Raw genomic sequence first — 16,942 nt, forward strand, 5'->3', positions numbered from 1 at the left:
GTCACTGTGAAACTTTTTCTAATGTTTGTGTAATAACAGTGCATATTTATTTGGTTGTTTATTCTGAAATGATCCAACCTGATTAAAGTGCTTGGTTCAAGACTTGAAATATCGAAATCTGCAAGTTAAATTGCTTTCTTTTTGTTAAAATGCATAGTAAAATGAATGGTTTGCTGGAAACAATCCCACCTAGTTTATAATACACATTTAAAGTTGTGCAAATACACATTGAACAACACTGAATACTAAAGCAACATGTGAGGCAGAGCAGGAAGGATTCAAATCAGTCTCAAAACTTGAAGTACAAAGTCCAAAGGTCAGGCATAGCAGTTACAAAGGTATAGTGTTTGAGCAAACTCAACAGCAGCCTCTACTGTCATCAAAATTAAAAATATATAATGAGCCTGTGTAGGTCAAATATTTCCAATATGGGCGCAGTACTTTGTTGGTGACAGTTCTGTGTAGTATTCTGTTGGAGTCATTAAATAAATAACCATGGCTGTTTATTTCTGAATGTTTAATTGCATTTATACAGGTGCACTTCAAAACATTGCTGGAAATGGACAGGCCTCAGTATTTTAGTCTATATTTTTAAATCTTAGACATATACATGGAAAAAAATCGATTTTTAAATGCTGTCAATTTGCTAAATCTCAAAGTAAGTCTGCAGGTTAATTGGCTTCTGTAAACTGTCCCTAGTGTGAATGGGTGATGGTTGGTCGTCGCGGAACCGGTTGGCCAAAGGGCATGTTTCCACGCTGCATCTCTAAAACTAAAATTAATCACTTCCTTGATACTTTTTCAGATGTAACTTGTCATTGACTTCACTTGAAAGCATTAAAAAATAATCTCAGTAAAATAGAAAGGATTAGGACATGGTGCTCCATTGTACCTCCCTTTACATTCATTTATTAATGTCAATTCTTTAAGCAATATTCATTTTCTGTTATGGATCTTTTTTGTTATTTTGGAGTCTATTGCTACTTATAATCCTGGGCGTCACTTCAATTCAGTTTAGTTTATTGTCACGTGTACCATGGTAGAGTGAAAAGCTTTTATTGCATGCTAACCTCTTTCTCAATCTCTTTAAAACAATAAGGTCCACAGTCTCAAACAGTCTAAGTGAAACATTGATGAACTGTTTGAGACTGAGGACAGTAGGAATAAGAGAGATTGCACCTCCCAGGAGTTGAGTGAGAAGGTGTGATGTGTTGTGGATTTTAGTGCTATTTGAATAGTGGAATGAAGGGAGGGATGCTTTTAATGTAACATCGTACTTGCGAGGCTAGGAATGGCAGGAGTGATCCTTTGAATCTGGTAGTTGTTTGGCTGAAAAATGAGGTTAAAAAGGATTGCAATGTGATTAGTCGAGTGACCAGACTAATTGTAGAACAGTATGAAAGTCCTCTAAATCAATGTGGCGTGTTTCTATATCAATATCCATCATTCCCATCTCTGAAATAATATTGACTCCATCTACACTTCACGCTGCCTTGGCAAGGCCACCAGCATAATCAAGGACCAGTCTTACCTTAGTCACTCCCTCTTCTCCCCTCTCCCATCAGACAAGAGGTTTGATTAGGCACACCTCCGGATTCAGGGGCAGTTTCTTCCCAACAGTTTTCAGGCAACTGAACTGTCTTCTGACCAGCTGGTGTGCGGTCCTGACCACCCATCTATCTCGTTGGAGGCCATTGAACTATCTTATATCGGACTTTATCTTGCACTAAATGATATACCCTTTATCCTGTATCTGTACACTGCGGACAGCTTAATAGTAATCTCGTATAGTCCTTTCGTTGACTGGATAGCATGCAACAAAAAAAGCTTTTCATGGTACTTTAGGACACCTGACAATATTATACAAATCAAGTTTTGTCAGATAGTTAAAGCAGTATGATTTAAAACAAATTAAAACTTAACTAGGTTATATTTTGTGTAGAAATATGACAGAGTTCTGATGAACTGTCGTTGAAAATCTGAATACATTTACAGAGCATCCATTTCTTTTGCAATAATGGCCTTTGGATTAAATAAACAATAAATTCCAAACTTAATTTGGACCCTGAGCAGTTCTAAAGTATTTAAGTGTAATGCTTTTCCATTGGCAGCAAAGAACTGCCAAAACAGAAAAGTCAGCCATTAGCAAACAAAACCATAATGACATAATATTTCCAAAAATATTTGTTGTAAAGACTGTTGATATGATTTAGATGTAGAACCATAAAAGTATCTTCTGAGGATAAAGGGAAAGGGATGGGAATGATTTATAAAAACAACAACGTTTGAAGTCCAAAATAAAAAGCTTGCGATTTTCTCAGATAATGAGCTGCATAGGATCTCGTGGCTTTCAAGCCGTATGGATTAAAATAGACAAAATGACTGAAATCAAAGTGGTAGCTACATTTTCTTTTCCTTCATCATTTCATTCCTCGTGAGAAAAAAGCCCTCACTGTTGGAAGGGGTCATTCTTAGTAAGCTGTCTTTTACTTTAAGCACATATGGAGATAGCTTGGTAGCAGCATTTCACCAATCTAAGCAAGCAAAGATCAGATCCTTTGAACGATTTGTGAAAATCTTGATGTGCTGAGTAAACAGCAGCGATTTTGAAAATAAACTTGCAGTGGCCTTGAGGTCAGTACGAAAGACTGAAGAAAGGATACATGTTTTTACTCTCCCTGAAAGATGTCAGAAGCACAAAGCTCCTCGCTAATCTGAAGCAAATTGGAGAAATTATAGCAATAGTTATTTATGTTGAAGGTTTAGCTTTTTTTTTCCTATCTCCCCTCTGCCCAAACCAATTGCTTGTAAATCTTTTAAACATTTTTACTGATAGTTATATATTCTCTTTCATTAAAAATATTACACAGTGAAAGGAAGTGTCTGCCTTCATTCCCCAGCCTGTGCAACACACTTCTTGGCAGGAATGCACAAGTCTAGGCTGCATTATTCACCAGCAGTCTCCCATGGTTGTGGATTTAATAGATGACTCTGCTTTGGGTTTAATTTTCAACAATGCGACTGATTAGAAGCTCACACATTAACAGCATAAAGATCTGCTTTAGCTCTATGATGTATAGGAGGCATCAATAAGAAATGACACCATGTCATTAGTCCAGTAGCATTTTGCATGTTTGGGTGATCGATATCTTCAGTTTAAGACAATTCTGGTGCATTTGTACTGACAGTAAAAATAACTGGTGAATAATATATAATGTATCACAAATGGTATTTGCTTTACACCATTACCTGCAGAACCTTAAAGAGACACTCTACTGATCACGTAGAAAGTATGGCACCAAATACCAGTTATGCATCATATAAAATAACCCTGACACTAAGCCCCTTTGGGAAGTTGTTAGATTAATAGACTTTAGCTGCAGACTGCTGCAATGCTCTGTCAGCAGATCTGAATTGATCATAAGGTGGTATATAGTGTAACAGAACAGAGTAATCAATATCAGCAAATAACTAAGTGCTGGAGGAACTCAGCATGTCCTTGTGATGCAGACTAATCGATATACTTCATTTGCTTCTAATTCTAAGTTAATATAATATTGCTATTATTTTCTCTGATACAATGATTTATTTTGTTTTTCAGGGTCTTTCAGAAAACGATGTGGTAGTTCATGTCTCCCTGATTGCTGAAAGCCAGCGGTATGTGAAGCATCGCCCATTAGACAGGCTATTATAAGCTTCTGCATTATCTACAGTATTTATTTGTTCTATAGCCAAATGATTATACAACAATCGCACTGAGAATACTAATTTAGTTATAAATCGTGTCCGTAGGCATTAATGTTTTGCATTAATAAACCAGTTGCAGCATTTTACAAGGCTTTTATTATTGCGCTGTGTTATAATGTAAATTACCATTTTATATTTGCAGACTTCAAGTATTCCTCAACACATTTGGAATACAGACACAGACACCTCAGCAAGTGGAGCCTATCCAAATATGGCCTCAACAGGAGCTTGTGAAGGTAAACGGTAGCATCTTCGCTTTGGAAGGTTGCATTCGATAGGTTTATGGCTATTTAAACAGCACTGTTACACCAGGAATGTTCGTTTATTGTTTTGTAAATGGAGGTGTGATTATATTGCTATGCAACCAACATTCTCCTTCTAACACAACCCATTAAGCATTGTGATACATGGCAGCGGTCCCATAACTGCACAAAAGCTGCACTGGAATAACAACTAAATTTCCCAAAAATTGATTGCCATAAATGCTCCATCTTTCTAACTGTTTGTCCCAATCTTCTCCAATATACGTGTTTGTGTTTCATCTCTCTACCGTGAATACCGATGGGCACTTGGATCATCTGTACAGAAAATGTTATTGGCAACAATATAAAACTGCTTTACATGATAAGGTTTTTGTTGTTTTGCTAAGAGTGATTTGCCTAAATTCTCTGATGCATAAAATTACAGAGTGAATGAAATCAAACTCGACTACATGTGGTCATCATACTAAGGAACTCTATTTGTTATGATGTATATGAGCATATTACGTACAGAGTGTTGTATTTCTCCTTCAAGTGAATTAAGGGATTTAATTTGGGCTTTATTCTGGCAGCAGCAATGTTTTGCTGGAATGAAGGATCAACCAAAAATCATCCTCGACAATAGTAAGAACAAATGATAGAGATGAGGACTCCTGATTTTTCAAAATATGGGACCAAAAGTTAGAATGTGATTCTTTGTCTTAATTTAGGGACATTAAATGATCTATTCAAGGTGTACGTTATACTTTAGTTAATTATGATTCAGAATGTACTAAAGTAAACATTTTAACAAAGAGTAGCATTGCTTTGTGCAAATTGGTGACTTGATAGATTTATGAGAGTGACGGGTATTCATAGAAAAAATAGGTGTAGGAGTAGGCCATTCGGCCCTTCGAGGCAGCATTGCCATTCAATATGATCATGGCTGATCATCCAAAATCAGTACCCCGTTCCTGCTTTTCCCCCATATCCCTTGATTCCGTTTTCTGTGCTTTTTCTGCTGTCAGTGGTGTTTAACGTAAAGGAACATGGATTTGAATGAGGGCAATGTAATAGATGGTGATCAGCATACATTTGACCTGAAGACTTGCGTCTTGGTCAGCGGGGGAGTTAAAGATTGTAGACTGTACAGCATTGTATTGGCGTTGTTGGTCGGTATGTACCGCCAGTGGGATCAGAGGTGTTGGCTGAAAGCTTTGATTCACTGAGTATATCTTTGCAAGGATACTGCTTGACTAGGCAGGGATTAATCTCTCACTTTTGGTAGAACTCCCAATGTTCTTGCAGAGTCGACTTGCTTCGTTGAAGTAAGGCACTCTGTCTGGTTTTGTTTTGTGCACATTATGCGTCTTGTAGTGGTTTGCTGCAACCAAGTGGCTCACGGTATTTCATTTTCCTTACCCAAGGATATACCGTTGCTTCCAGCAACTGCTCGCATTGAAGGCTGCAGATACAAAACGTAAATATTAGAACTAAACATCAAATTTTATTTGTGCACAAGTTAGAACTACTTTAACAAGCCTTTTGAAAACCAAAAAAGCCCAATCTTACCTGTATTGAATGTCGTATATAGATGAAGTTGGCACAATTTGCCAATGTTTTCTAAATCTATCAATTAAAGGACAACAGCCTTCTGTCATGGTAGGGTCAACGTTAGCCCCTGCTGTAAAAGAATCAGCAGGAAACGGATATGAGAGTAATGAGCAAGACAGTCTATATCATTATTTTCTTTAAGGTTCTTTTACATTTGAATTCCAAATCTGTGAACAAGGCCACCATGAGGTACATGCTTTAGATTCCAAGTTTTTTGTTTATTCTCATGCATTTATGTATTTAGCCAAAGATAGGCACAAAATGCTGGAGTAACCCAGCGGAACATGCAGCATCTCTGGAGAGAGGAATGGGTGACGTTTCAGGTCGAGACCGTTCTTCAGACTGAGAGTCAGGGGAGAGGGAGACACAGAGAAAAGGAAGTGTAAGGTGTGAGAACGAGACATCAAAGGGGATATCATCCCTTTTGATGGTTCGTTCTCATACCTTACTCTTCCTTACTCTGTGTCTCCCTCGCTGTTACTCCAGCATTTTGTGTCTATCTTCAGTGTAAACCAGAATCTGCAGTTCCTTCATACACATGTGTTTAACCAAGTTAGGTTGGTCTTCATTTGGTCTATTTTCAGATTCTGCACATTGCAGTCCATTTTCTGCAGTCTTCCTGAAGCCAGATTCACCCCCTGAGTAAAATTAGTTCATATTTGGGAATTTTATTTATTGTAAGGTTTTAAGAAATTCAGGCTGGGACATAGAAGAAGAGGGATAGATGGCAGCTCACACATGAGGTCGAGAAGTATGCAAGTGAGTGCATAGAAACAACTCTGGCAGCTAGGGGGAGTGATTTGAGCATTTCTAGTGGCCGTTTAGGAACTGTCACTAACCTCTTGGGAATGCTACTCGAAGCGTAAACATTATAAGCTCTGACCATGAGAAGGTTCCTGACAAATTAAGCATCGACCCAAACTCTTACGTAGATCAGTCATTATTTCTGAGGAGTATTATTTGCCTGAAGTAATAGTAACAGTTTGAATTTAGTTTTTGTTTTGTCTACATGGGAAGGCTGCATGGATGTCTTGCTGAAATATATCGATGCAAAGCCATTTAAAGTGAAAACCAATATTCTATATTTGTTTCCAGTTTTGAAGAGTAGCAGTCATATGTGACAAATTCCATGCAAAGTGCAATGGTTGTGCATTTTGTACAAGCAAAGTGTTTGAGATATATATATATATAGATTGTTTTTACACCATGCAATCTTTTTGTAAAAAGTTCTCATTGAATAGTAATCAAGTCTTGAACTATACTCAAAGCCATATGTACTCTGCTTAACATATTGCTCTTATCAGAAAATTAACCTAAAGAATAATTGACCTCCAATTATCACCCCCACTTACACCAGGATCTCACAGCTTTGATCCAATTATAAACCAAAGAGGTGAATTCCAGAGGTGGAATGAGACTGACTGGCCCTGTGATCAATGTAACATTGACCAAGTGCAAAAGCAAGGAGCCCTAATGCCAATATGCATCAAGCGCATAATACTCAAAGGTCTAGTCATACTTTGCTCACATGGAGATCAGCGTAGTTACATGGAACATAGAACAGTACAGCACAGGAACAGGCCTTTCGGCCCACTATGTCTGTGCCGAACATGATGCCATTTAGACTAGTCAAGTCAAGCCAATTTAATTTCTATAGTACATTTAAAAACAACTCTCGTTGACCAAAGTGCTTTACATTAGTGCAGGTACTAACATGCTACAAACATGGTACATAGATCAACAATACATACATAGATACATAAATAGAAACATAGAAATTAGGTGCAGGAGTAGGCCATTCGGCCCTTCGAGCCTGCACCGCCATTCAATATGATCATGGCTGATCATCCAACTCAGTATCCCGTACCTGCCTTCTCTCCATACCCCTGATCCCCTTAGCCACAAGGGCCACATCTAACTCCCTCTTAAATATAGCCAATGAATTGGCCTCAACTACCCTCTGTGGCAGAGAGTTCCAGAGATTCACCACTCTCTGTGTGAAAAAAAGTTCTTCTCATCTCGGTTTTAAAGGATTTCCCCCTTATCCTTAAGCTGTGACCCCTTGTCCTGGACTTCCCTCACATCGGGAACAATCTTCCTGCATCTAGCCTGTCCAACCCCTTAAGAATTTTGTAAGTTTCTATAAGATCCCCTCTCAATCTCCTAAATTCTAGAGAGTATAAACCAAGTCTATCCAGTCTTTCTTCATAAGACAGTCCTGACATCCCAGGAATCAGTCTGGTGCACCGTCTCTGCACTCCCTCTATGGCAATAATGTCCTTCCTCAGATTTGGAGACCAAAACTGTACGCAATACTCCAGGTGTGGTCTCACCAAGACCCTGTACAACTGCAGTAGAACCTCCCTGCTCCTATACTCAAATCCTTTTGCAATGAAAGCTAACATACCATTCGCTTTCTTTACTGCCTGCTGCACCTGCATGTCTACCTTCAATGACTGGTGTACCATGACACCCAGGTCTCGTTGCATCTCCCCCTTTCCCAATCGGTCACCATTTAGATAATAGTCTGCTTTCCCGTTTTTGCCACCAAAATGGATAACCTCACATTTATCCACATTATACTGCATCTGCCAAACATTTGCCAACTCACCCAGCCTATCCAAGTCACCTTGCAGTCTCCTAGCATCCTCCTCACAGCTAACATTGCCCCCCAGCTTAGTGTCATCCGCAAACTTGGAGATATTGCCTTCAATTCCCTCATCCAGATCATTAATATATATTGTAAATAGCTGGGGTCCCAGCACTGAGCCTTGCGGTACCCCACTAGTCACTGCCTGCCATTGTGAAAAGGGCCCGTTTACTCCTACTCTTTGCTTCCTGTTTGCCAGCCAGTTCTCTATCCACGTCAATACTGAACCCCCAATGCCTTGTGCTTTAAGTTTGTATACTAATACATACAGCATTCCCTCGGAGGACCTCAAGAAAGGCTTGAGAGTAGAAATAAGTTTTAAGTCTATTCTTAAAAGAGACGATGGAGGGGACAGTTCTGATGGGGAAGAGGGATGCTGTTCCATAGTCTAGGAGCTGCAACCGCAAAAGCGGTTTCGCCCCTGAGCTTATGCCTAGACCGCGGGATGGTCAGTAACCCCAAGTCGGCCGATCTGAGGGACCTGGAGGTGGTGTGGTGGGTTAGCAGATTTTTGATGTAGGTGGGGGCAAGCCCGTTAAGGGCTTTGTAAACATAAAGAAGGAGCTTGAAATTGATTCGGAACCGCACTGGGAGCCAGTGGACAGAGGCCAGAATCAAGGTGATGTGGTCCCTTTTTCTGGTGCCCGTCAGGAGTCTCGCTGCGGCGTTTTGCACCAATTGCAGGCGGGACATTGATGATTGGCTGATGCCAGTGTAAAGGGAGTTGCAGTAATCAAGGCAGGAGGAGATAAATGAGTGGATGATCTTTTCGAGGTCGTCAGATTGGAGGAATTGTTTTATTTTAGCTATCGTCCGAAGCTGGAAGAAGCTAGCTTTTACCACGGCATTGACTTGTTTGGGGGTTGGGAGCTGTTGGGGGTTGATGCCGGCACATGTAGCTGGGTCCTGAACTTCCTGTCGCAGCGGCAGCAGACAGTCAGGGTGGGCAGTAGGACATCAAAAACCATAGCCGTGAGCACTGGCTCACCCCAAGGCTGTGTCCTAAGCCCCCTTCTGTTTAGTCTGCTGACACACGACTGTACTGCCAGACTCAATAACAACTTCATCAGCAAGTTCGCTGATGACACAACAGTAGTGGGTCTCATCAGTGACAACGATGAATCGGCGTACAGGATGGAGGTGGAGCTGCTCACAGGTTGGTGCAAATCCCACAACCTCATTCTTAACGTGGGAAAAACTAAGGAGATGGTGGTTGACTTCAGGAGGGCGGAGAAACAACACCATACACCTCTGCACATCGACGGAGCTGATGTGGAAAGGGTCAGCAGCATGAAGTTCTTGGGACTACACCTGTCTGATGACCTGACGTCCACGGCCAACACCACAGCTCTGGTCAAGAGAGCCCAGCAGCGACTTCACCCCCTCCGAAGACTACGGAAAGCAGGCCTCCCCACCACACATCTACGGACTTTTTACAGGGGGACTGTCGAGAGCACACTGACATACGGCATCACTTCCTGGTTCGGGAGCTGCAAGGCGTACGAACGGCACCAACTGGACAGGATAGTGAAGACCGCAAGCAGGATTATTGGTGCTCCACTCCCCTTCCTGCTGGACATATACAAGAAGAGATGCATCAACAGAGCCATCTCCATCATCAAAGACCCTTACCACCCATCGCATGACTTTTTCACCATCCTCCCATCTGGGAAGAGGTACAGGAGCATCAGCTGCAAAACCAGCAGGATGCTCCTCAGCTTCTTCCCACAGGCTATAAGACTGTTAAATGAACTTTCCCCCCTGCCAAGTATCGCGCACAAACCCCCCACACTGCAGCAGAGCCACTGTTGTGCCGCTGCCGGTCGGAACGGCTGTTGAATGTTATTGAATGTTATTAGAGGGTTAAATTGTTCATGACTGTATTTTAATTTTAATTGCTATTTATTTTGTAACGAAAACTGAACGGACACTGGTTGAGAAACGTTTTTTTGTTTCCTCTGAGTATGCGAATACTCAGGAAATGACAATAAAGATTTACAATTTACAATTTACAATTTGTTTGTCAAATTTCAACACAGAGTCAAATATCACGCCAAGAGACTAATCTCCTCTGCCTGCACCTGATTCATATTCCTCCATATCTATGTGCCTATCTAAAAGCCTCTTAAACGCCACTATAGTATCTGCCTCCACCATCACCCCGGGACTATGTTCCAGGCACCCATGACCCTCTGTGCAAAAAAACTTGCTCCGCACATCTCTTTTAAACTTTGCCCCACTCAACTTAAAGCTATACCCTCTCATCTTTGATATTTCCAACTTGGAGAAAAATGCTCTGACTATCTACCCTATCTATGCCTCTCATAATGTTGTATGCTTCTATCCAATCTTCCCTCAATGCCCACCATTCCTGAGAAAACAATCCAAGTTTGTCCAACATCTCCTCATAGCTAATATCACCTAATTATGGCAGCATTCCGTTAAACCTCCTCAGTATCCCCTCCAACACTTCCATGTCCTTCCTATTATGAGGCAACTAGAATTCCATTGATTATGTTGTTGGTCCTCAGTCATTCTCAGACGTCATTGCAGGAGTTCCTCGGGGCAATGTCCTTTGCCTTATTACATTCAGAGATTTCATCAGTGACTTTACTTCCATCAAAACCTCGTAAATAGTAGAATAAGCAATATCAATATATCAAAATGCAGTATTGAGATATAACGAAGTATATATGAGCAGGTAAAGGGGCGAAATGAAATATATTCCGAAATTGGGTGGTTGAATATTGCAATGTTAACTGAAGGAAGAAAATCGAATCGGATATCGGGGAGGGCTAATGGAAGAAAGCAAGGAAACAAGGCTTGAAGGAAAAGAAGAAGCAAGATCAGCAGGAAAGAAACGGCAAAGAGGATGAATGAGCTATAGAGGGGAAAAGACACGGAACAAAAGAGATAAGGTAGAAGATTTAATTAGGACAAAGAAATAAGCAAGGGAGTAGTAACGAGAAAGGAGATAAAATAAAATGGAAAGCCCTTTATAAACAATTGCAGCTTTAAAATAAATTATCCAATCTGCTTTATAATGTTTGGTTGAAGACATTTTAAAACTCTGGAGACTGCATAATCACATGCTCAATGCAGAATTACTTTATCTCCCTATTCAGTGCCTGCAGAGGAGGGGATAAGGATTTTATACATTGCAGTGCTGCCCAGAAACACATTTTGCTGTGTCAAAATGTGCTAAGCATATGACATTTTTATGGTGGAGAATGTATTAAGTAATGCAGTATGGATGTTCCTGACTTAAGAAAATATGATAATTATTGTCGGTGTCTAATAAAACAAATTAAGAATGGAGGGGGAGTGGGAGAGAAAGATTGTGTGGAACCACAGAAAATGTTTGAAAAGCTGCCCAGATTGATGATGTGTATTCTCGCTTGCTTATGTATCTCCTTATGAAGCAGCACTGTACATTGCTATGTCCCTGAGTGATATGGTGAATTTATTGATTCGATTTTTTAAAATGTGGATGGTGCACAGTTTAAAATTATGATAATGCCGCTTGCTTTAATACCTACACGTACTAGATTTGAAAATGTTATTGAAGAATTAAATTGGTGCCATTCAATTTGTAGAAGACATTTGGAAAGAAATTTTATTTTTTCATGAATGCTGTGCTTGCAGGCTTACCTCTATCTGGGTGTAAATAAAAAACTTAATTTGTCTGGAAGACCCAACAGACCTATTGGATGTATTGGAACATCAAAGGTAAGTAATTCATTAAATGTATATATTTTTTAATAAATATTTTTATTAGAAGCATGTATACAAATAACAGCAAGCGACAATTTAATTACAGATTTCTTACATAGCTTCAGTTTTTTTATTTTAAAGAATAAAGATAAAGGGAGAAAAAGATGAGAGAAAGTAATAGAGAGAGAGAGAGAAGAAGAAGAAAAAAAAAGGAAACTACCAATGACAAGATTATGGAGATAGATCCGGGAAATGTTAAGTGTAACTATTCATCCAGTCCCAAACTCAGGTTTCAACTCTGATTTTGTGTTAAATCAATTTACATTTTCAAAAATTCAATAAATGGAGACCATATTCTAACAAAAAATTCTGGTTTGAGACGCATCTTATTTTTTCAAAATGCAAGGTCTCAGTCATTTCGGTAATCCACATTTTAATTGTGGGGGCTGCTGGTTTTTTCCCAAAATTTTAGTATTAATTTTTTCGCAGTTATTAGACTGTAATCAAGAAATTGTCAATTCCTTAAATATTAAAAGTGAAATTATACCACTTGCTAGTTCCATTTAATTATCGAACCTAGAAAGCGATATATGCCAAAAAAAAGTGAATGTAATTATTTGACCCAAGGAAGAGATGAAAAATAGTAGCATGGATTTAGCTTTAGGTGCAGGGCAATGTTTAGTTATAATGCTTTATATTTTGACCATTTTTGTGATAAACACACATTATTTAAGAATAATAATTCAGATTGCATGAATTAAGTGAATTCATTCGAATTTCCTATGTTTAGATTAATTTCAAAATACATTCTTAATTTGAAGTACCCTGTAAATGTTAAGAGTTTGTTAGTTCTCCAAGTCTGGTTTTAGCTCACAAATATCACTCATGATATTTAATATCTTCATGTGTATTCATATCAAGATGATTAGTGATTAGAGTTAAATCTGATAGGAATCTAGTAATTGAAGGAAAGCAACTATATAATGCAAATGGCATGAATGTATAAAATTAGCCAGATTGCATTTGTTAGATTTTTTTTGGTCATTCATCTATGTCCTGAAATGCAAATAACATCTAAATTCTGCTTTTATCCACAGCTTTACAGAATTCTAGGAAAAACAATTGTTTGCTATCCCATTGTTTTTGATTTGAGTGACTTTTACATGGCTCAAGACGTCATGCTGCTGATTGATGACATAAAGGTATTCTGCAAGAGTCTATCGACCATCTGAACTGTTGGTGGCGGCTAAACCCTTTAAATTCCACTTTATCTAAAGTACAGTCCACAACTTTGTTAATTGATATGCAAATAACTTACCGTGCAAATAAAACAAAATAATATTTATACATACTTAATCCTGAATCAATTCTATTATTGGTTTTATTTCTTGCATAAAAAAACATAAATGCCATTAAGATCAATTCAATTATATTTCAAGGCTTTAAGTGTTTATAAAATATAACAATTGCATTGAAATTATTTCATATCCATATTAAACTCAATAAACTGGAAACGGTGTAATCAGTAACAATATTGCTTGTGGATATGAATAAAATTATGATAGTTTATTAGTACAAAGCACAAAGTGCTTGAGGAACTCGGCAGGTCAGGCAGCATCTGGGGAGGGAATGGACAGGTGACATTTTGGATTGGGACCTTTCTTCAGACTAGGGAATCACAGAGGTGTAACAATGGGAGAGGGTCTTTCAAAAATCATGTTGGAGATATCGTGTCCATTCCCTCCACTGATCTGCTGAGTTCTCCAATACTTAGTGTTTTGCTCAAGATTCAGGCATCTGCAGTATCTTTTGTCTCCAGTATATTAATAGCACCTTGCTCTACTCCACCATGTACAGTGCCCTCTATAATGTTTGGGGTAACGACCCATCATTTATTTATTTGCCTCTGTACTCCACAATTTGAGATTTGAAATAGAAAAAAATCACCTGTGATTAAAGTGCACACTGTCAGATTTTAATAAAGGCCATTTTTATACATTTTGGTTTCACCATGTAGAAATTACAGCAGTGTTTATACATTGTCCCACCATTTCAAGGCACCATATTGTTTGTGACACAGATATGTCATTTAAATGAAAGTAGTCATGTTTAGTACTTTGTTGCATATCCTTTGCATGCAATGAGAGCTTGAAGTCTGCGATTCATGGATATCACCAGTTGCTGGGTGTCTTCTCTGGTGATGCTCTGCCAGGCCTGTATTGCAGCCATCTTCAGGTTATGCTTGTTTTGGGGGCTAGTCCCCTTCAGTTTTCTCTTCAGCATATAAAAAGCATGCTCAATTGGGTTCAGATCGGGTGATTGGTTTGGCCATCAAGAATTGACCAATTTTTATCTTTGAAAAACTCCTTTGTTGCTTCAGCAGTACGTTTGGGATCATTGTGTTTAAGAAGGAACTGCAGATGCTGGAAAATCGAAGGTATACAAAAATGCTGGAGTAGCTCAGCGGGTGCAGCAGCATCTATGGAGCGAAGGAAATAGGCAACGTTTTGGGCCAAAACCCTTCTTTATCTTGCTGTAGAATGAACCGCCGGTCAATGAGTTTTGAGGCATTTGTTTGAACTTGAGCAGATAGGATGTGTCTATACACTTCAGAATTCATTATGCTACTACCATCAGCAGTTGTATCATCAATGAAGATAAGTGAGCCAGTACCTTCAGCAGCCATACATGCCCAGACCATAACACCCCCACCACCGTGTTTCACAGATGAAATGGTATGCTTTAGACCTTGGGCAGTTCCTTCTCTCCTCCATACTTTGCTCTTGCCATCACTCTGATATAAGTTAATCTTCGTCTCATTTGTCCACAAGACTTTTTTCCAGAACTGTAGTTGCTCTTTTAAGTACTTCTTGGCAAACTGTAACCTGGCCATCCTATATTTGCAGTTAACCAGTGGTTTGCATCTTGCAGTGTAGCCTCTGTATTTCTGTTCATGAAGTCTTCTGGGAATAGTGGTCATTGACAAATCCACACCTGACTCCTGAAGAGTGTTTCTGATCTGTCGGACAGGTGTTGGGGGATTTTTCTTTATTATAGAGAGAATTCTTCTGTCATCAGCTATGGAGGTCTTCCTTGGCCTGCCAGTCCCTTTGTGATAAGTAAGCTCACCAGTGCTCTCTTTCTTCTTAATGATGTTCCAAACAGTTGATTTTGGTAAGCCTAAGGTTTGGCTGATGTAACTAACAGTTTTATTCTTGTTTCTCAGTCTCACAATGGCTTCTTTGACTTTGATTGGTACAACTTTGGTCCTCATCTTGATAAACAGCAATAAAAGTTTCCAAAGGTGATGGCAAGACTGGAGGAAAGACTAGGTGCTGAGAGCTTTCTTATACCTGCATTAAGGAGGCAATTAAACACACCTGAGCAATTACAAACACCTGTGAAGCCATGTGTCCCAAACATTATGGTGCCCTGAAATGGGGGGCTATGTATAAACACAGCTGTAATTTCTACATGGTGAAACCAAAATGTGTAAAAATGGCCTTTAATAAAATCTGACAATGTGCACTTTACCCACATGTGATTTTTTTTTTTTTTTTTCTATTACAAATCTCAAGTTGTGGAGTACCAAGGCAAATAAATAAATGATGGGCCTTTGTCCCAAACATTATGGATGGCACTGTAGATAATGACACTATCATTTCTTGAAATGTATATAATTCCTGTAATGTTTATCATTTTGATCCACAGAATTTACTGCTGTTTATTAAGCAATATTGGAAGATGAATCGCCGACCACTATTCCTCGTTCTAATCCGTGAAGACAACATCAAGTAAGATGGTCTTCTGTTAGGATTACTTTCTATTGCATTTTCTTTCCTCCTAATGGTTTACTACTCCTAAATCTAAATCGGTGAATCGTTTTTTCTCCTTTAGGGGGAGTCGACTCAATCCTATTTTGGACATGTTGGCAGCTTTTAAAAATGGCATGGTTGGGGGAGTAAAAGTTCATGTCGATAGACTTCAGGTATGTCAAGGTCAAAACATGATCCTTTAATGGGGGTGTAAATTCAATCATGATTACAATCCGTGGATATCAGTAATGCCCAGATGCTGCTCATCTTGCTGAGTTCTTCCAGCAGTTTGTTTATTACTGCAGATTCCTGCATCTACAGTCTCTTATGACTCCAGCCCAATTAGTTTATAGATCCTTAAACGAATAATGAATGTGTTCATTTATTTGGAGATTTGCTAAGTTGAGCCCCTGTCCCACTGTACGAGGTAATTCATGAGTTCTCCCGAGTTTCCCCTGATTCAAACTCGGAGAATTACGGCAATGGCCGTTCGTGGGTACTCGGGGCTCTCGTGGAAATTTTTCACAATGTTGAAAAATCTTCACGAGTTTACCGTGTTTCCCGGGTACCTGCCGTTAGCGTCACGAGCCGCTAAGAGACGTCCCGAACTCCGACGTTCCCGGTAAATACATTCTGCGTACTTACAACGAGTCCGATTTTTTTTTTTTTTTACTCGGGAGAACTCTTGAATTACCTCGTACAGTGGGACCGGGGCTTTATATATTATTTTTGAGGAAATGTTCTTGATATCCTGACCAGTGATCATACTGCAAACTACGTCATAAACTGTTCCTTGTCAGCTAACTATTTGTTGCAATCTTCTGTTGGCAAATTGGTTCATCTGTCTCTCATGTAATGATACGTTTGCAGTTTCTGTAACATACTTTGAGGTAACGGGAAGAGGTGCAAGGCGGTATATAAATCCAAGTGTTTCTTCACATCCTATTCCAGCTGTTAGTGCTTTTTTAAATGATAACATACAGATGGAAATATGATAAATTGGCCTGCCAGAATGATTTCCAATGTTACAATGAAAAAAATGAACATTTGCAACACAGATTTGATTTATTTTTCTCTTGGGAAATTCAGTACATCTACTTGCTCCCTGCTTCTAAAATATGATCAAGGATGGGAAGTTTTCTGGATAATCAGCTTTTACACCT

The 16,942-nt window shown here is 39.2% G+C and overlaps 1 protein-coding gene across 1 annotated transcript in view; it reads left to right on the forward strand.

The window, feature by feature from the left end:
• Window positions 1-16,942, forward strand: part of phkb (phosphorylase kinase, beta) — a 149,354-nt gene that overhangs the window by 79,443 nt on the left and 52,969 nt on the right. Inside the window, exons 16-21 of the mRNA XM_055648385.1 lie at window positions 3,602-3,657; window positions 3,890-3,983; window positions 11,896-11,979; window positions 13,062-13,166; window positions 15,676-15,758; window positions 15,862-15,952. Of these exons, the coding sequence (XP_055504360.1) occupies window positions 3,602-3,657; window positions 3,890-3,983; window positions 11,896-11,979; window positions 13,062-13,166; window positions 15,676-15,758; window positions 15,862-15,952 (513 nt within the window). The remainder of the gene's footprint in view (window positions 1-3,601; window positions 3,658-3,889; window positions 3,984-11,895; window positions 11,980-13,061; window positions 13,167-15,675; window positions 15,759-15,861; window positions 15,953-16,942) is intronic.

This window comes from Leucoraja erinacea, chromosome 17 (genome assembly GCF_028641065.1).
Source record: "Leucoraja erinacea ecotype New England chromosome 17, Leri_hhj_1, whole genome shotgun sequence".
Classification (NCBI taxonomy): domain Eukaryota; kingdom Metazoa; phylum Chordata; class Chondrichthyes; order Rajiformes; family Rajidae; genus Leucoraja; species Leucoraja erinaceus.